The sequence below is a fragment of the Anopheles coluzzii genome, chromosome 2, assembly GCF_943734685.1.
Source record: "Anopheles coluzzii chromosome 2, AcolN3, whole genome shotgun sequence".
Classification (NCBI taxonomy): Eukaryota; Metazoa; Arthropoda; class Insecta; order Diptera; family Culicidae; genus Anopheles; species Anopheles coluzzii.
Genome location: NC_064670.1, coordinates 24,628,701 through 24,646,936, shown reverse-complemented (window position 1 = coordinate 24,646,936; position 18,236 = coordinate 24,628,701). Strand labels below are relative to the sequence as shown.

The 18,236-nt window shown below is 46.4% G+C and overlaps 5 protein-coding genes across 6 annotated transcripts; 1 reads left to right on the top strand and 4 right to left on the bottom strand.

Annotated features, from left to right (window-relative positions):
- Nucleotides 1-60: 60 nt before the first annotated feature.
- Nucleotides 61-1,436, bottom strand: LOC120952909 (cyclin-dependent kinase 7). The gene is made up of 2 exons (XM_040372489.2): nt 1,219-1,436; nt 61-1,134 (listed from the first exon to the last, which is right to left on the bottom strand). The coding sequence occupies exons 1-2, from the start codon at nt 1,276-1,278 to the stop codon at nt 163-165; spliced, it is 1,032 nt and encodes a 343-aa protein (XP_040228423.1). The 5' UTR covers nt 1,279-1,436; the 3' UTR covers nt 61-162.
- A 276-nt stretch (nt 1,437-1,712) lies between these two features.
- On the top strand, nt 1,713-18,186 carry LOC120953250 (septin-1). Of its 2 annotated transcripts, none has more exons than XM_040373044.2 (5): nt 1,713-2,254; nt 14,574-14,766; nt 15,894-16,152; nt 16,219-16,584; nt 16,655-18,186. In XM_040373044.2, exons 1-5 carry the CDS (start codon nt 2,234-2,236, stop codon nt 16,902-16,904), a joined length of 1,089 nt encoding a protein of 362 aa, XP_040228978.1. In that variant the 5' UTR covers nt 1,713-2,233; the 3' UTR covers nt 16,905-18,186. The 2 variants fall into 2 exon arrangements, with proteins under 2 accessions (XP_040228978.1, XP_040228977.1); XM_040373043.2 differs by lacking the exon at nt 1,713-2,254 and adding an exon at nt 14,308-14,436.
- Nucleotides 7,576-10,181, bottom strand: LOC125906807 (uncharacterized). The gene is made up of 2 exons (XM_049607307.1): nt 9,703-10,181; nt 7,576-9,611 (listed from the first exon to the last, which is right to left on the bottom strand). Exons 1-2 carry the CDS (start codon nt 10,159-10,161, stop codon nt 9,447-9,449), a joined length of 624 nt encoding a protein of 207 aa, XP_049463264.1. The 5' UTR covers nt 10,162-10,181; the 3' UTR covers nt 7,576-9,446.
- Nucleotides 10,537-11,219, bottom strand: LOC125906808 (uncharacterized). The gene is made up of 2 exons (XM_049607308.1): nt 10,766-11,219; nt 10,537-10,702 (listed from the first exon to the last, which is right to left on the bottom strand). The coding sequence occupies exons 1-2, from the start codon at nt 11,213-11,215 to the stop codon at nt 10,538-10,540; spliced, it is 615 nt and encodes a 204-aa protein (XP_049463265.1). The 5' UTR covers nt 11,216-11,219; the 3' UTR covers nt 10,537.
- On the bottom strand, nt 11,701-14,163 carry LOC125906806 (uncharacterized). The gene is made up of 2 exons (XM_049607306.1): nt 11,961-14,163; nt 11,701-11,883 (listed from the first exon to the last, which is right to left on the bottom strand). Exons 1-2 carry the CDS (start codon nt 12,405-12,407, stop codon nt 11,701-11,703), a joined length of 630 nt encoding a protein of 209 aa, XP_049463263.1. The 5' UTR covers nt 12,408-14,163.
- Nucleotides 18,187-18,236: the final 50 nt, after the last annotated feature.

Here is an 18,236-nt window from a genome sequence, read left to right as displayed (position 1 = left end):
AATTTTACTGAATCTCATTCGAACCACGTGGTCGTTTTCAAGAAATGGGTACACAGTTGCTACTCGAAAAGGAATTTATTCATACCGCCCACAAACCGTTCAATTTTATTTACACCAGTTTAACAGGACATCGCACACCGACTGTTCGGCTGCCGCATCGGGTCAGAACTGCAAACGCTTCGGCACGGTCCCGCCATCAATACTGTCCAGCAGCTTCCGCTTGAGCGACGGTTTCTCCTCCGGCTTGCTGTTGGCCGCATTGTAGCTGGCGGGCATGGGCAACCGGGGCCCGACCGTCGGCGCCGGTTTGTTCGAAAAGTATGCCATCTTCAGCGCCTCGGTACAGGAGCACCGGTGCAGCGGGTACAGGGCCAGCATTTTGTTCGCCAGCTCAATCAAATCGTCCGACGCCGCGGTAAAGATGTCCCGCAGTGGAATGGGCGGATAGAACTTGTACTGCACGTAGTCCGGCAGCGACTTTACGTCCGGCCAGTTCGTCTCGTTCGGCGTACCGAGCACCTGGAATATTCGCGTCAGCTGGTCGAGATCGCTCTCGCCGGGCAGAAAGGGGACGCGCAGCAACAGCTCGGCCAAAATGCACCCCACTGCCCAGATGTCGACGCCAATACCGTACTGGCGGGCGCCAAACAGCAGCTCCGGACAGCGGTACCACCGCGTCACGACCTGGTTCGTGTTGATGCGATTGGGCGAGCCGAAAAACTTGGCCAAACCGAAATCACCAATCTTCAGCACGCCGGTGCCGCTGATCAGCAAATTGTTCGGCTTCAGATCGCGGTGCAGTATCCAGTGCTGGTGCAGGTACTCGAGCCCCCGGAGCGTCTGGATCATGTAGCTCTTGATGTTGGCCGGCGTGAGTATGATCTTCGGATCCTTGATGATGATCTCCAGATCGGTGTCCATGAAGTCGAACACCAGCGACACGTTGCTCTTGTGCCCGAACACATCCAGCAGGCCGATGATGTTCTCGTGCTGCAGCTCATGCAGCAGCTTGATTTCCCGCAGCGCGGTACGATTGATGCCGTCGGCCGCTTCCTCGCGGTTGCCGATTTTGATCTTTTTCACCGCCACTATTTCGTTCGTTTCTGCATCCCGCGCTTTGTAGACGGTGGCAAACTGGAAAGAAAGGCGCAAACGCATGGTCAAGTAGGGTGCGGACGTGCCGGCAGCTTTCACACGCAGCAGGAACGGATGGCCTACCTGTCCTTCGCCAAGGAAATCAATCTTTTCATATCTGTTCAGTCGGTTCAAGATTTCCATCGAAAGTGTAGTAAACGGGAAATAAGTAAACAGAAAAGCGCTGCACAAAACTGGGAACAATGAAAAATACTCGTGCAGAAAGTTGTACGGGAATGTGTGTGTTTGGGCCGAGGAAGCGAGATTGTTTACAGTTGAGCAAGGAACAGAAACGTCAGCGACTGACGTTTGATTTAAAAAACTTACCGTTTATCCGTCAAATCGCATTGAGCTGGGGATTTTGTCAACCAACCAGGGATGGGCAAGTGGTAGCGGAATGATAAAGGTTTGTTTATGTAATTATTAATTTATTTTGTAGTTTGATTTTTTTAAACGACGTGCAATACAGAGTAAATAATTAGAAATGTATTTTAAAATTGTGAAATCCACTCCAAATGAGTTTTAACTATCTGTTCTCGTTTACCATTTAGGTTGCCGCTCCCTGACGCTGGTACGCTGCTGCCATCGCCCTGCTGGACAAAAGCCGTTTCGCTCCCCAGCGCCACACAACAAGCAAGCATCGACATTTCCGCACCGAAAAACACGCACCGACGAGAAAGACGGTCAATCGGTGCTGTGCCGCGAAACGGAAAACCTCAAGCCGACGGAGTGTATTCTGCCCCAAAGAAAAAGACCAACCAAGTCGAAAACTGTGTGCGTCTAACAAATATCTGTGCGCGTGTGTGTGTGTTTCCGGTGTGTGAGCGTGTGTGTCAGTGTGTGTCCTTCGTCTCCCTTTAAACGGGGAACAATTTAGCTGTAAACTACCTACCTCCTCCCACCCTGTTCGGAAGCCTTTTCCTGCATGACCTTTTGTGAATCGTCGGAATCGTTGCGTTGCTGTTACGGCAAGGATTGACCATTAGCCATTAGCTAGCCCTCTAGGAGTGTGGTGTGACACACAGTGCCTGCCGAGCGTCGTTGCCGCTTATTTGTTTTTGTTTCGTGCCGCCCACTGCCACAAACAACGTCGTCGACGATGTCCGATTCCGGCAAGTCCGTAAGTATTACCCCCTGACCGCGTCCCCGCAGAGCGCACTGGCAAGAGCGAAGCCCGAGCATAACCTTCCCCCCTCCAGCAAGCAAGCCACCTTCTTATCGGTAGCGGGCGCCTCCGGTTCATGGCACGGTCCGCCAAATCGATAACGATTAGGCTGGCAAAAACGGGACCGAAATATCGTGTGTCCTAAAAACATGCTGATGTTGCAAAAAATTATAAATCCACCACCGCCATTTCCCGCTGGCAAAGCGATTGTGTGTGTGCGTGTGTGTCCAGGCGCGATTTACGTGCCGTTCGCCGCATTCTTATGACTCACATCGAAGTTGGCGGCGAGTCGCGGCGCTTGCTGGTGATGATGGCAAAATGTTTGCAAAAAAAAAAAAAACAGAGCAAAACACTCACAACACACCAGCAGAGTCTGCCTTGCGTTGCGCTAAAAAAAAGCACAGTGTTGCGTTCCGTTTGAGAGAACGCTAGGGGTGTGTAGTAAAAAGCCAGCCTGGACCAGGCGCGTTGCAGCGAAGCGCATGGATGCACTTGTGCGCCACACTTACACCCGCCGGTATGGGTGCGCGTGTGGGATGGAAATCATCGGCATTGGCATCAATTTGTTGTTCGTCTGCTTCTTCCCACATTCGACAAGACAAGTGTGGAAGCGTTTTGACTTGCGGCTAACACTTGTCTCTGGCCGGAGGAGAGTAGTGAATCACTTGACTCTTCGGCGGAGGGTTCACCAGCGGCCGAGCGGTTTCATTCCGCGTACACACGCATGCTGAGGGAATGATCTTACTTGAGTTTTTTTTTTTAAATAGGTTCATTTGTTGGCTGTTGACCAGGGCCAATCCAGTCACCACTGCGTATGTTATGCTGCTCCACTACGCATAGCTCAATGCAACTCAATGCTTTGCGCTGCCGTGTTTGTGCGTGTGCATGCAGCTGGCAAGGGAAAGATGAATAAGAGCGGTTTAATCTCTTTGCATCGTGACGCTTCAATCACAGCCACGCAGCCCATGTTGAAGCAGCTTGTTGTTGTGTAAACTTCCGGTATGTGAGATTGTTTTGCTTTGCAGCGATTCGGTTGAGGTTTGCTTGTGTGATTGTTGCTCCTGGGTTGTGGCAGGGCAACTGTGTTTACTTTGATTGTGTGTAACTTCCCTGCATTTAAGGAAAGCATCATTCATTCCGTCAATCTTTTGGGACGGAACCGTGCGGCGTATCTGATCTGTTGCCGTATTTTCTTAATATTTGTTGTTGTTATGTACGAAAGGATACTGGAACTGAACTGAGGAAGGAAACTGTATGCTCGTATTGTGAAGTTAATTTATTGTTTAATTCCAAACACCAAATGAATCAGGTTTAAATATTGTATCGCAATGCTCAAACAGTTTAGCAATCGTTTGTCTCGCTTGGTCTGTGATTTGGTCCCAAATACGTGCTTCAATGTCTGGCAGAATCTGTCCTATTTGGCAATGCTCCATTGGCAAGTTTGTTCAGGCCCGCCCGCCCCCACAATAACATTCAAACATGATCACCATACATCTGATCAGATACCGGAGGTGCTTGGAATGTCCACGACAAGGAACAAACGATTAGAACAACCTTGCCCTTGGCCTATTTTCGCCAACGATTTAAAGCGATGGAGAGTTTGCTGCAACGATTTTCTCTTGGGATAATAAATCAACGCTGGCTGCAGTACGATCGAAGCGCTTTATGTTGTGAGATTGTCGAATTTATAGATTATTCGAAGCACTGCAGCGTTTTTTGTTGTACTGAACGATTGTTTTGCTAAAAACCTGTATGCATGACACCGAACAGCCTCTGGTTTAATGGCAAAGCGCTTGACTACAAGTGTTTCAAAGTAGGGGAAAGCGGGACAAAATGGGCATGTTAAGCAGTTTACTGAATATTCCTTTGAATATGCCACAAAACACAATTTTCTCTTTCATTATTGTATGCCTTCACCATTTATCGATGGATTAAAATTGCCACATAGAATGAAAACAACTTAAAAACATACAAACAGTGTAAAATAAAAGTTGATGTTTTACGAGAAGCTATTTTGGCACGCGGAGTAAAATGGGCATAGCGCTGGGGCAAAATGGGCATATGTAAACAAACTGTGAAACGTCAAAACACTGGGGCAAAATGGGCCACAACAACTGCGCTTAGGTAATGGTCTATGCTTTTGCGCACGTTTCGTGAATTGTATTTTCGTTTTATTTTTTGTTTTGCTAGTCAGCAAAGCTCTTAAAAATCTTCTAAAAATATGTCTTCAAAATTAACACAGTTTTTACACCTTTTTATGCTGCACAATCGAATCTTTTGAAGCCTATCATCATTATTGAGGCGACAAATATAGCACCATAGCCTCACCAAGCGCCGTATGTCAAAAGCATCTGTCCATTTTGCCCCAAAGCGTAACTGCCCATTTTGCCCCAAGCGTAACTGCCCATTTTGCCCCACGTGAAGCATTTTTGTATTTTTTGTTATATTAGTAAAAATACTCATTCAATTGCCTTGCTTCTTCAATTGCCACACATTGTGTAGAAAAATAATATTTTTTAAAATATATCATGTAAAACTTCAACGCATCCCTGTGACACTGGTTTAAGCTTATTTTCGAAGTGGCAAAAATTACATCAATATGATACATATCTTTATTTTGCATTTTACTTGGTTATTTGTTATGTAAGGGTTATGAAACTTACATGGTGTTCATAGAACACTCTAATGAATACATTTCGCGCATTGGAAAGTATCTTTGTAGTGAAATAATGCTTAAATGGAGGGTGTCCATTTTGCCCCGCTTTCCCCTATTTCTGATATTTGTAAGCTCATCGCAATCAACCAAATTAAACTGCAAAAACTGTGTATTAATCATTTTAATGTTCGTAGTATTTTCAGTATAAAGATCCACCGCAAATGGTATTTTAATTAATGTACTTGAACTAGCCAGCAGCGAGCAACCGACAAAGCGATGCGATAACAATTAATAGTGTAGTGTAAATTTCACGCATGAAATGTGTCGGATGAATGCAGATGATGCTAAACATGTCGCGAGCCCCGAAAACCACTTTCACCCTACAAAACCTTGCTTGCGTACTGAGGCGAACAGTTGCACTACGAGCAGCTCTATGTCCGCTGAATCACGCAAGTAGATGTCCATCCGATAGTCGCCGGATGGTAGCGTTGGGAGTACGTGCTTTGGCTCAAACATCCATAACGTAGCGTATGTACGATTCTGCAGAAGAAAACAGGGAAAGAGAGATGCTACACCACCGTCTTTTGGCGACTTCCGGTCGCTCCGTACTCCACTTACACCGTGCGGACAGGGATAGTAAAAGTCCGGTAACGTTTCCTCGATTATCCTCATCATCACGGCGGTGGTCGGGCTGAAGTGTCGGTTCCGTGCCGCCTGACAGTACTCCATGTTCCAGTCGACCATGAACGGTCGGTAGGTGGTGTACTTGTAGAACAGTTGCACCACTATGCCCAAATAGTTGACCACCATCGGCATCGTGAGCGAAATGTTTAAGCCGACCGTCCCGTTTGGCATTTGCTCCATGTAACAGTGGTGCAGTTGGGTGTGCTTGTACGGTGCGTTAGCGCACTGCAACTTGCTGACACGCAGCTTGTGTGAAACACCACTCTTGGTTGGTTTTCGTTTAAGCTGGGCCGTTGTTTGCAGTACCGGTGACCACAGGAGTGCGTGCGCTAGAAGGCAGAGAAGAATCAGGGTGCGTTTTTTGGGTAATAGCGAACCCATTGTGGGGGCCAGCGCGGATGAACTCTGCTGCGTACAGTCCGGTTCAGATGCAGAATGAAAACTGATCTAGCTCTCCAGCGAATGATGGACGCACTTAAACGGTGTCTCGGGACTATTAATTTGGTAGTTTTACATTGCAGATAGTCATCACGATGTACACCAATTATAGCCCGTTATTAGTGCATGGCTTTGTGGTGCTGCAGAAGCATATAGTTTGGTAGTGAAACTCATCCGCTATTTATCAATCTGTTTTACAAAGACAATATGGTGCCCTTTAAATAAAACTTTAAATTTATGCTTCTGTTTTTTAGACTGATTTTGCACCCGTAGCTCTACCCGATCCGGAAACTAACTACATTGTTATTTGAATAATATACAGCCATACAGCAGGTGACTTGACAACTGGAAGGAATGTGTTATATTGTGCCACAGCACCGTATTTAACCGATAATGCCATGTCGGCGCACCGCGCCATACATCTGCAGTGCAAACAGGGGCACATTGGACGATTCGCGATAGAAAATGTCCAACCGGTAGTCGCCGGACGGTAATGTTTGCGGTATGAATTTCGGATCCAGCAGCCAGAAAACGGTGTACGTGCGGTTCTGAAGGAGGGAAGAAATCAAGAACATTTAGTAGCTGTTAGGATCGGTTAGGAGGGGTCACTCGTTCCCCCACTCTTACACCGTGCGGACAGGGATAGTAAAAATCGGGCATGCTTTCCTCGATCACCTTCATGATCAGTGCGTTGGTCGGATTGAACGTGCCTACCCGGGCCGCCCGACAGTACTCCATCGTCCAGTCGATCATGAACGGCCGGTAGGTGGTGTACTTGTAGTACACTTTAGCCGACACCGCTATATAGTCCAGCACGATCGGGATGTGGACGGAAATGTGCAACCCGACCGTCCCGTTGGCAAACTGTTCCATTTCGCAGTGCTGGAGCGTGGAGTGCTTGTACGGCTGCTCGATACACAACATTTTGGTGATGCGTACGGTACGATTGGTGGCCATGCCACTGGTACGTGGCTTTGTCTTCGGTGCGGTCACCCCGTCGGACAGTAAACAGAGCAGGAGCAGCTGTGCGGTGAGGCAAAGTAGTAGAAGGGCCCTTCGGCGTTCCAAGCTGCCGGAAGCTGTGGACGGGATCATACTGACTCGCACAAACTGGAGTGAAAGAGTTTTGGTGCAGTTTAAATCGGGGAGAATTATCGCTGCAAATGCCACTCATTACCACTTTGTTGCACAATTAAGTGTTTGTATTTTTTTTTTCTACAATTTTTGGAACAATTTTATTCCGCTAACTGGAGGTGTTTCTTATACCCATAGTCGTGGAATTTATTAGCGCTGCAGCAGACCGGGATAGTTGAGGTGTACTATCAGCAAGGGTCAGTGCGAACAGGACTGAGCTTTCTACATGCGCTGGGCTGAAAATCCAGCCGTTTTAGAAAATTTGATCATTCGCTCACAGTCAATCCTTTATGAAAAGTTTATGCAGTTTATACAGTATGATTTATTGAAACCAAGAATTATAAAGACTTAAATTGAATTTTGGATGCTCACTTCATGCATCAACCGATGAGTCCCTGTTTGCGCATTGCTGCGTACATCTGCATCGCAATCAGCTCGGTGTTGGACGTGTCACGAAGCACGATGTCCAACCGCTAGTCGCCGGAGGGTAGTTTATCGGGAATAAATTTCGGATCAAAGGACCATAGGACCGAGTATGAGCGATTCTGTAGAATAGAATCAGACACGGAATTAGCGATGAAATCGGACCGACGGACGTTGGCGAACGCTACAGAACACTTACCCCGTGCGGGCAGGCATAGTAGATGTTTGGCACTGTTGTTTCGATGATTTTTAAAACCAGCGCACTGGAGGGATTGATCCCGCCCATCCGGTACGCTTGGCACAGTTCGATGCTCCAGTCGATCATGAACGGTCGGTAGGTAGTGTACTTGTAGAACAGTTTGGCCGTTATCTCCAGATAGTTGAGCACGGGCCGCACGTCGAGCGAAATGTTCAGCGCAACCGTTCCGTTCGGAAGCTGCTCCATCCTGCAAAGGTGCAGCTGTGACAGCTTGTACGGCGTATTGGTACATTGCATTTTGGTAATGCGCAAGTTGTGTGTGATATTAATGCTGGCTCTCTTTCTCTGCAGCTGGCCCTGCGGTACGAATGCCAGAAGCAACAGTAGCACTGTCAAGTTCAGCAGTGCAAGTTGGGATGCATTCAGTTTCGCTGCTACTGCTGCTGGTGCTGCTGCTGATGGTTTCATTCCGGATCGATTGATTGATGATCACTAGCCAGTATGGAGTTGGGAACATGCATTTAACATAATGTAGTCATTTCAACCCACGTCTAATAAGGCTCTTTTAATGGTTATAATTAAATCGTTTGCGAACGAATTGTTTGCAATTAGTTGTTGACTAGATTGGGTTACTAATTTTCATTAACGATTACAGATTCGTTGTGTTCGAATCAATAATCCAAGAACATGACCAGAACGCTTGATATTACTTAGGGTTTTTTGGTCTGTCACAAGCTCATCCTCTAGCAATTGCTATGCAAAAGGGTTACGACCGTAATCGATCACACCCGGCTTACGTATGTGAAGTCCCGGACGACGGTTTGGTCGTTGGAATGTAACCTGGTTTGAACATCCAATAGGGAGGATACGTACGGTTCTGTAATAGAGTGAAAGAATCATCATTGTCTGCAGCATCATCCGCATGATCATTACTAAGGTCCTGATTACTCAAACATTTTAGGTTTAGGTGCTACCGATCGAGTGAACCGATTTTATCGCATGGTGTTCTCTACATTCAAAAAACGATTGACGAAGGTTTTGATTAGATTTTGGGTTATCATAGATCACGTCATAAGGATGCATCAAACACCGACGACAATGAATCCATTAAATTTTTGCGTTGTTGTAGATATTGGTTGTGTTTTTGAGGTTACAACTCTCCTAATTTATGAATTAATCGTTACCTAATAAGAGAACAAGATAAATCCATAATACTGCGTTATTATACACTGAATTGCCGAATCATATAATACATACGCAAATCAACACAACTAATTATAGGTTTGGAAGTAGTTACTGCTAAAGATCGTCGTGGTTATTACTGATTACTGAGATATCGGTCAGTTCCATGCCTGTATTTGTAAAAAAAGCGCTATAGAAAGGCAGGATATGTGCTGGATTAATTATCCTGCTTTTTGGATAAAATTTATGCAGGTTTAGAATAAGATCTATCTTGTGACACAGGCATAATAAGTCAACTTTTGGACGCAGGCACTAGATCAACGCATGGATGCTGTTGCAAGTGGAGAAAAAGAAGAAGAAGAATACTTTATTTAAAACAACAAGATTAAATACCATTCATTGAACTTTGGATCCTCACTCCATGTACCGCATCAACCGAGGAGTCCCTGCTTGCGCACTGCTCCGTACGCCTGCATGGAAAACAGTATGGTTTTGGTCGATTCGCTGAACGTGATGTCAAGCCGATATTCGCCGGAGGGTATATTTTTGGGAATGAGTTTTTGTTCGAACAACCATACCGTCGCGTATGTGCGGTTCTGTGGGAGAAAGTAGAGAAAAATCACAAAATCCCGTGGTGTACGCGCGCGTTCAAACAACCAGAAGGCAAGACAACTGAGGCGCACTTACTCCGTGTGGGCAGGCATAGTAGAACTCGGGTATTGTTGCTTCGATGATTTTTAAAACCAGCGCACTGGAGGGATTGTATCCTCCCGAGCGGAATGCTTGGCACAGTTCGATGTTCCAGTCGATCATGAATGGTCGGTAGGTGGTGTACTTGTAGAACAGTTTGGCCGTTATCTCCAGATAGTTGAGCACTATTGGCACGTCTATCGAGGCGTTCAGTGCGATCGTTCCGTTCGGGAGCTGCTCCATCTTGCAATAGTTCAGATGCGTCAGCTTGTACGGCGTGTTGACGCACACAATTTTGGAAACGCGCAAGTTGTGCGTGATGGTGCCTGCTTTGGGTCTGTTTCTCTGCAGCTGTCCCTGTGGTACGAGTGCTAGCAGTAACAGCAACACGGCAATGTGAAGCAGCGCAAGGTGGTTTGCATGATGGTGGTGAGTGGTTGTTGGTGCTGAGCTCATCCCCGATCGATTGGTTGGTAATCACTGGCAGCAGGGGCATGCGATCCTGGGCTGAGAACCAGTAAATTTAGTGACCAGAGATGTGAATGTTTTTAGATCCATATCGATTGTTTAGCTCTAAATGATGCTGTTTTGAGTAATTAAAACGTTTTAATGGGAAACGAATTATTTTTTTATCGATAGTTATCGATATTCGGTCGCTGTATGTTTTACCCAGTACTTTTCGAATGAAGTAACCGAGAACAGTATCCCGCAGACATGACAATGCGTACTATTTCTGTCAACATAGTGTATGTGGTTCATTAAATTTGCTTTTGGACATGCATCAATGTTTGCGTGAATTTATTCAGACTCCAATGCTCACAGCCCTTCGATCCTAACCGATCAGCCCCTGCTTACGTATCGAGGCAAACATTTGCAAAGCGTACAGCGTGATACGGCTCGAGTCCCGGAAGTAGATATCCAATCGATAGTCACCGGAAGGCAGAGTTGTCGGAATGTAGCTTGGCTCAAACGTCCAATAGGTAGCGTACGTACGGTTCTGTGAAAGACCAAGGAGAAAGCATCATCATCTGTATTGTTAGCATTAACATTCCGTGCATACTCCGTGCGGACAGGGATAGTAATAGTCGGGCATACTGTTCTCCGCTATCTTCATCATGATGGCAGCGGTCGGATTGAGGGTGCCCTTTCGTGCCGCCTGACAGTAGTCAATGCTCCAGTCGACCATGAACGGCCGGTAGGTTTTGTACTTGTAGAACAGCTTGGCCACAATCTCTGCGTAATTGACCAGCATCGGTACGGTGAGGGACGTGTTGAGGGCGACCGTCCCATTCGGGAACTGGATCATTTTGCAGTAGTTCAGGTGTGTTCGCTTGTACGGTGCGTCGATGCACTGCAGCTTGGTGATACGCATAATGTACGAGATGCCGTTCTTGTCTTGTTTTCCCGCATTACCGCTTCCGGACAGCACGATCAGCAGCAGCAGCAACACTTGCACCGATACGAATAGGAAAGTAATATTTACATGCTTTGCGAATATTATACCTCTCATGCTTATGGGGTTTGATTGCTACCCGTATTGTAACACGTTCTGGTGCTAACTGATCGCGGGGATCAGTCTTAGTAAACCATTCATAATCCAGAGAGTAGGAATAGACAAATTAGAAGCTGTACTTTAGGAAATTATCTATATAATTGTGAGAATTAAATTGTCAGCCAGAAAAAATGAAAAATAAATATATCCATTACTGTGGGCGTTTTATGCTTCGTTTCGGACATGATGGCTCTGTCGATATTTATAATAGTTGCTTTTGTTGTGTGTGTTGTGAGGATATAGTTGTCCTATTCTGTTCGTGCATTGTTTTGTAGTAAGAGGACAAGATCATAAAACACAAACGCAAATCAACTACACAAATTATGTTTCTGAAAATAGTTATAGCTTATGATCTTCCTGATCTTACTGATTACCGACACATTGATCAGTTGGTTGGGTGCTTTTTTTGTTTGAAAATAACTAAAGATCTTAATTTGATGCTCTTAAGTCCTCTTGTTCGCTAATCCAAGAAGGCCCTGCTTGCGCATTGAACAGTACATCTGAAAGGCGTAGATTATAGAGCGCGTCGAGTCACGGAAGAACACGTCCAGCCGATAGTCCCCGGACGGTAAGGTCGACGGTATGTAGCTCGGTTCAAACATCCAAAAGGTGGCGTACGTACGATTCTGGAAAGAAACGGCGAATGATCCTTCCCTAAGTGATCTTTCGAGTTTGATTTGCTCCCACGCGCCCGCTTACTTACACCGTGCGGACAGGGATAGTAAAACTCGGGCACGCTTTCCTCCATGATTCGCATCACCAGTGCGGTGGAAGGATTATACTTGCCGATCCGCTCCGCCTGGCACAGTTCGATGCTCCAGTCGATCATGAACGGGCGGTAGGTTTTGTACTTGTAGTACAGCTTGGCCGTTACCTCGAAGTAGTTCAGCACCTGCGGGATGGTGACGGAAGTGTTCAGCCCGACAGTCCCGTTCGGGAACTGGATCATTTTGCAGTAGTCCAGTTGCGTCCGCTTGTACGGTGCCTCGATACACTGCAGCTTGGTAATGCGCAGGACGTGGGAGTTGGTAGTGTTGCCGAGTTTGCGGTTAGGCTGCGAGGCACCGTAGGACTGGGCCGTTAGGAACATTAAGGCAACACCGCACAGCAGTACGAGACTGGGCCATCGTCCATTGACGGGGAAGTTCATGGTTAGGTTTGCTAGTTGGTTTTGCACTCTTTCTGATACACTCTGTTTGCTGTTGCTCGTCGGACTGATAGAGTCATCGGAGTTGAAGTCAGAAGTTAGCAATTCGTGTGTGTCATTTAATGGAAAGTGTAATTAAATGCTAAAAGTATAATTTATTTGGAACCATTACGTTTTACAAAATTGCTTTATAATCGTATGGAAAGGTTTGGAGTTTTCTAGATTCAAAGATCGGCTCTTCTCTCTGGGAGGTTTGGATGATGTTATTACTGATGTCGTGTGAATAGTGTTGTGTTATATTCAATGGAATTTTTGAAGAATTTTGGACATTTCCGTACAATTGGTAGTACATTCGAGGGACTCTAAGAAAGGAAAATGTTTATCTTGGAAGTGGAATGTTTGCGGAATTCCCTCCAAAATAGTTCTTACACCTGTGTACGTAAATGGTGTACCGTTGTTGTTTACAGATCATTTCCTCTCTGTACTAAGCTAAGAAAATCAATATTGTAACCATTAGGCGGCCACACGGCGTCTTCTTTGTAAACGCATTAGCTGCGCTATTCGTGCGTGTCGAAGGAATTTCCATCAAATGAAACAGGACATAATTTAACCGACGGCACCGTTCAGCACTAGGCGCCTGTTGTTCTCCCGAACCGTGTAATTAAACCGCTTCAAGGTCTTTATTACTTTGGGGCCACTTAGTTTTTCACCAACTCTCCAACAAGCCTTTCCGTTCGTGGGCTTTTTGTTTTGTTTGCTGCTGCTTTTAGTTTAATACAATTCACCCATCATGCCATTTTTTTTTGTTCCTGCTTGCAATCGTGTTACTTCATCGGCCAAAATTATCACTATCGATCTCTTATTCGCCTCTTACCACGAGCCAAATTCACAAAAAAGAGGCCTAGCAACATCGTATGCGTGTAAGATTGTGTTTGTTCGACTTCCGCATATTTCCACCGTTGTGTTCCGTCTGCTCCGCTTACTCTCCGCCAGCGTGGTTTGGTTTCTGGTTTTTCATTGTTTGGCCATTTTCCGCCGTGAAAATGGACAAAAAAAGCGAGAGCGAAGTAACGCATTTGGAAAACAAATTAATGCCCAACATAAGCCAAATTTGATCACGTAAATCGCAATCGCACACACTCTGTTTAGTGCTCCGTGAGATCCGTGGGTGTGTTTGTGTGTTAACTAATCGAATGATTATTTTCGCCCGGTATTTCTCACTCTACGCCACTACAACCTGTTTGGGAAGTAATTTATTGTCGATTTTAATCATGATAATGATACCAGTCAGTCAGTCAGTCACGGCGGCGTAACGATGGAGCCGACAGTAGTCCCCCGGGGCAAGTCCAATTCAAATCACCCCCTAAACAGCCACAGGTTGGTGCAAAGTGTCTCAAGCTAAGCTATGGACGTTGTGTGGTGCGATACACTGATTATCGTGAAAACTTCGCGGTTCGTTGTAGCCATTCGAGCGGTTGTCACCCACCTGTAGGTGGTTGGGTTGAGTTGATTGAACTTTCGCGTAACTTGCCGCAGTGGTGCGCGATGCAGGAAAGCAGGTGGAGGACCTGGTGGTTTTGAATGCGCCTCTCTATGCGTGTAGTACCGTCTTTGCATACGGAATGAATGGGTGTGTGTAGAAGCGGTCCCCAGGTAGGGCAGTGTGCTTTTAAGCCGGCTGATCATACCGTCACGTCTTCGCTTCGTCTAATGCAAACTCCTCTTCCGTTAGAAAGCAAACCACCACTGCGCCAGGTGAGGTGGGTAAGAAATTTGTAAAGAAATTAGGTTAAATTTCCTATTTCAGCTCTTCGGGAGCGGCCATGTCGGGGCTGACTGAAGGGGTAAAGCGGAGAACCGCTACGAGTCATTTGGAGGGAAAATTCGGTTTCCTTTCCCCAGCACTGTTTGCAATTAGTCGCAGGTCGTCACATAATCAATTGATCGTTGTTGCCGTCCGGATCACAATTAGTGGTGCAATTAAACCAAGCGGCCCAATATGCGAGACTTACGATTGCTCTGCAAATCTGTGGTGTGTGTGTGTGTGTGTGTGTGTGTGTGTGTTTTTGCATTAACAAGTACCTCAAGAGTTTGGGTGTTTAGCTCCGCAAAATAAATCATCTAATCTGCTCGTTTCATGTGCTTTTTCTTTCTCTTTTCTTTTTACAGTTTTCCAACGTGGAAACGTCCGGCTATGTCGGGTTTGCCAACCTGCCGAACCAGGTGCACCGGAAGTCGGTGAAGAAAGGGTTCGAGTTCACGCTGATGGTCGTCGGTGAGTCTGGCCTCGGTAAATCTACCCTGGTGAACAGCCTGTTCCTGAGCGATCTCTACCCGGAGCGCGTCATACCGAATGCGGTCGGTAAGTTCGATCAATGTGTGCCCTAAGTAGTGTGAACATGGTTTGCGCCGTGAAGTATGCAATTTGTGTGGAGTTTTGCGCTTTTTAAGGATTGTTCGAGAGAGAGAGAGAGAGAGAGAGAGAGAGAGAGAGAGAGAGAGAGAGAGAGAGAGAGAGAGAGAGAGAGAGAGAGAGAGAGTGTACGATCAGCGCTTTGGTTTGTACAGGGAATCTTCTACAAGCTTCTTTTGCTGCATTTCAATTGAGTTCGTTCACTCCACTACCTTGCCGCGGTGCTGTGATGACTTATTCATGGCTAAAATTGAAAAAGGTGGAAAAGTGACGCATTATAAAAGCGCCATATTTCAACGACGTTACACTCTCCTTTCAACGTTGCTCTTTAATTAATTCCACAATGCGTCCTGAAACCGACAACATTAGTGCAAATGGAGTATTTGGATAGCAATTAAAGCCTCTTTTCTTACGCTACATCATAATTCCGCTAGACGACTAACCTTGGCACATTGATCATTAAATCAACGTTCTTAGGGGACGACCCCCGCGTGTGCGTCGTTGGCACATTAATTTAGTCGCCCTGTGTTCGCCATCAATTAAAGCTGCACATGTGCTGTCGGTGGCTAGTGAATGGAATGCGATTTTTTGTTGGCGTGGTGGTGTCCTTCTTTACCCTCGCTTCGAACGCCACAAGCGAGTGAGCGTTACGCGATCCGCCAAAACCCGGGTGTAACAGGTTGCAGCTAACAACAACAGCAACAATTGAAAACGAGCATATCATTCCACGGTGTATGGAATTGCTAGTGAAAGTAGCAAAGGAATGGTGGTGTATACACGGACAGGGGGCCACCAGTCTGCCACCACACATATTATGCTAGTTTGTGCAAATGAAGTCGTTACTAGGAGCCACAGCCGATCATAGTAGCCAGCGAAGCGTTACGCGACGATCAACGTGCCACTGCGATCGTCGCGCCTGTGCTGCCACACGGAGGAAAGGAATTGCGAATCGTTGTTAAATAATTTGTCCAGCTCTTCTCCTCTCCTCTCCTCTCCTCTCCTCTCCGCTAATGGAGGTTGTACAATCGTTTATGATTGACTAATGGTTTCTTCTATGTGTCTTTGCTCGATAACAGAAAAGCAAAACATGACGGTCAAGCTGGACGCGTCCACGGTGGAGATTGAGGAGCGTGGCGTCAAGCTGCGGCTGACCGTCGTCGATACGCCCGGGTTCGGCGATGCCATCGATAACAGCGATAGCTTCAGCGCGATCCTCGAGTACATCGACGAACAGTACGAGCGGTTTCTGCGCGACGAAAGTGGCCTGAATCGGCGCAACATTGTCGACAACAGGATACACTGCTGCTTCTACTTCATCTCGCCGTTCGGCCATGGGTAAGTGTGTTTGGCTTTCCTTTACCGGGCATGATTTTAACGTGCTTTTTCCACTCCGCTTCGCAGTATGAAACCGCTCGATATCGAGTTCATGAAGAAGCTGCACTGCAAGGTGAACATTGTGCCGGTGATCGCCAAGGCGGACGTGCTGACGAAGAAGGAAATCCAGCGCCTGAAGTGCCGCATCCTGCAGGAGATTGAGGATAATGGGATCAAAATCTATCCACTGCCCGATTGTGATAGCGACGAGGACGAGGACTACAAGGAGCAGGTGCGCCAGCTGAAGGAGGCGGTCCCGTTCGCCGTCTGCGGCTCGACCACGCTGCTCGAGGTGAAGGGCCGCAAGGTGCGCGGTCGGCTTTACCCCTGGGGTGTCGTCGAGGTGGAAAACCCGGACCATTGCGATTTTATCAAGCTTCGCACCATGCTGATGTGAGTGTGGGGGTGTTTCATGCAATTCATTCAACTAATGAGTGCCGTTTCTATATCATCCCATCCACAGCACGCACATGCAAGACCTGCAGGAGGTCACGCAGGAGGTGCACTACGAAAACTATCGCTCGGAGCGGTTGGCGAAATCCGTGCGCAAAAACACCAATTCCGTGATAAAGGAGGAGAACGGTGGGGCCGGCATTGTGCCCGGCGAGGTGTTGTCCGAGAAGGATCGGATCCTGCGCGAAAAGGAGGAGGAAATCCGCCGAATGCAGGAGAAGCTCGCCCAGATGCAGGCCAAGTTTCAGGCACAGAAGTAATTGTGGTGTAGTGAAAAGAGAGATATATATACACACACACACACACACACACACAAAAGAGGGAAGAAGAGGATGGTGATAATGAATCAAGTTAGTTCATGCACATGCACAAAAAAAAAAACCCGAAACGAAACGATCAAAACAGAATGTATTGGTGTCCTCTCATGAAATGATTTTTTCGAAAGCATTCATCATTCCGCGCAGTACGATTCATATCAGAAGAAAACGCAAAAAAAACAACGAGACGGATCTTCACAGTTCGTCGTGTGCCATCTTCCGCGTAACGTTAAACGATCATTCATCCGGTTCATCAGCACGCGCGCACCATCTCCTTCTTCCCATCCCACTCCGTGGGAATTGAACGAGAATCTCTTCATTAAAAAACAAACCGATTGTCGAGTAGTAGTAGTACATGAATGGCGTTATTTGCGATAATGGGCCGCTTGTTGCGCCCTGCCAGTAGCCCCCGTGGTTTCGATTGCGTTTAATGCAAACACAAAACAGTGAGCCCACGCGTTTTGAAATCTTCCTCATTTTTGTGCATCATCATCATCATCATCATCATCATCATCATGATTACACATATATTTTTGGTACGAACTATTCGCATATAATTGTAGAGTAAAGGTTAGATCGTATAGCATACAAGTATATATATATATAGAGCAAACCTTCCACGTTAGTTGCCTCTCCAACAAAACACAGCAGGCCGGGGTAAAAACGGGTACTTAAAAAACCAGACCAATTGGCTGCACCCAACCCAAACCCATCTCGACAAAACGCTCTCTTGTTTGTTTTTGGTTATTTCTTAGCTTCATTCATAAAGTTGCAGTAGCAGCAGCTCATTTTGGGCTCGGTGGCTTTCCTTTGTTTTCGGGTAAACGACACGAAATGTCCAATTACGGTACGAGTTCAATTGTGCAGTGGGTAACAACGACACCAAAATTATGCTTTCCCTTCTCTCGAGACGCCCAGGGCCGGTATGTTGTACGTCATTCAGCTGCAATTCAATCGCAATAATTTGCTACGGGGACGAAAGTAGAGTAAACGTTAATCCATCCTCCTCCTTTACCCTTTGCCCGCGTTTGACACGAAACTAGCGACGAATAAGTAAGGGGAAGGCCAGGGAAGACAGACAGGATGGGATGGGTGTGTTGTGTCTCGATAATATTTTAGAGTATTACTATGCATAAATATATATATATTTTTTTACATTTCGGTTCCGACCTCTCTTACCCCCGGGCAGGATCAATTTTCAAATAAATGCGTATTCTAACTGGAAGCTGAAGCTGTTGTACATAAAATAGAACAAAAATAATGAGAAAACACACC

Coding starts and splice junctions, on each gene's coding strand:
- LOC120952909 (XM_040372489.2), bottom strand. CDS start 1,278: ATGGAAATCTTGAACCGACTGAACAGATATGAAAAGATTGATTTCCTT. Junction 1,135..1,218: donor ATTTCCTTGGCGAAGGACAG/GTAGGCCATCCG, acceptor CTTTCTTTCCAG/TTTGCCACCGTCTACAAAGC.
- LOC125906807 (XM_049607307.1), bottom strand. CDS start 10,161: ATGAGCTCAGCACCAACAACCACTCACCACCATCATGCAAACCACCTT. Junction 9,612..9,702: donor ACTATGCCTGCCCACACGGA/GTAAGTGCGCCT, acceptor TTTCTCCCACAG/AACCGCACATACGCGACGGT.
- LOC125906808 (XM_049607308.1), bottom strand. CDS start 11,215: ATGAGAGGTATAATATTCGCAAAGCATGTAAATATTACTTTCCTATTC. Junction 10,703..10,765: donor ACTATCCCTGTCCGCACGGA/GTATGCACGGAA, acceptor GGTCTTTCACAG/AACCGTACGTACGCTACCTA.
- LOC125906806 (XM_049607306.1), bottom strand. CDS start 12,407: ATGAACTTCCCCGTCAATGGACGATGGCCCAGTCTCGTACTGCTGTGC. Junction 11,884..11,960: donor ACTATCCCTGTCCGCACGGT/GTAAGTAAGCGG, acceptor GTTTCTTTCCAG/AATCGTACGTACGCCACCTT.
- LOC120953250 (XM_040373043.2), top strand. CDS start 14,404: ATGCGAGACTTACGATTGCTCTGCAAATCTGTG. Junction 14,437..14,573: donor GATTGCTCTGCAAATCTGTG/GTGTGTGTGTGT, acceptor TTCTTTTTACAG/TTTTCCAACGTGGAAACGTC. Junction 16,585..16,654: donor AAGCTTCGCACCATGCTGAT/GTGAGTGTGGGG, acceptor TCCCATCCACAG/CACGCACATGCAAGACCTGC.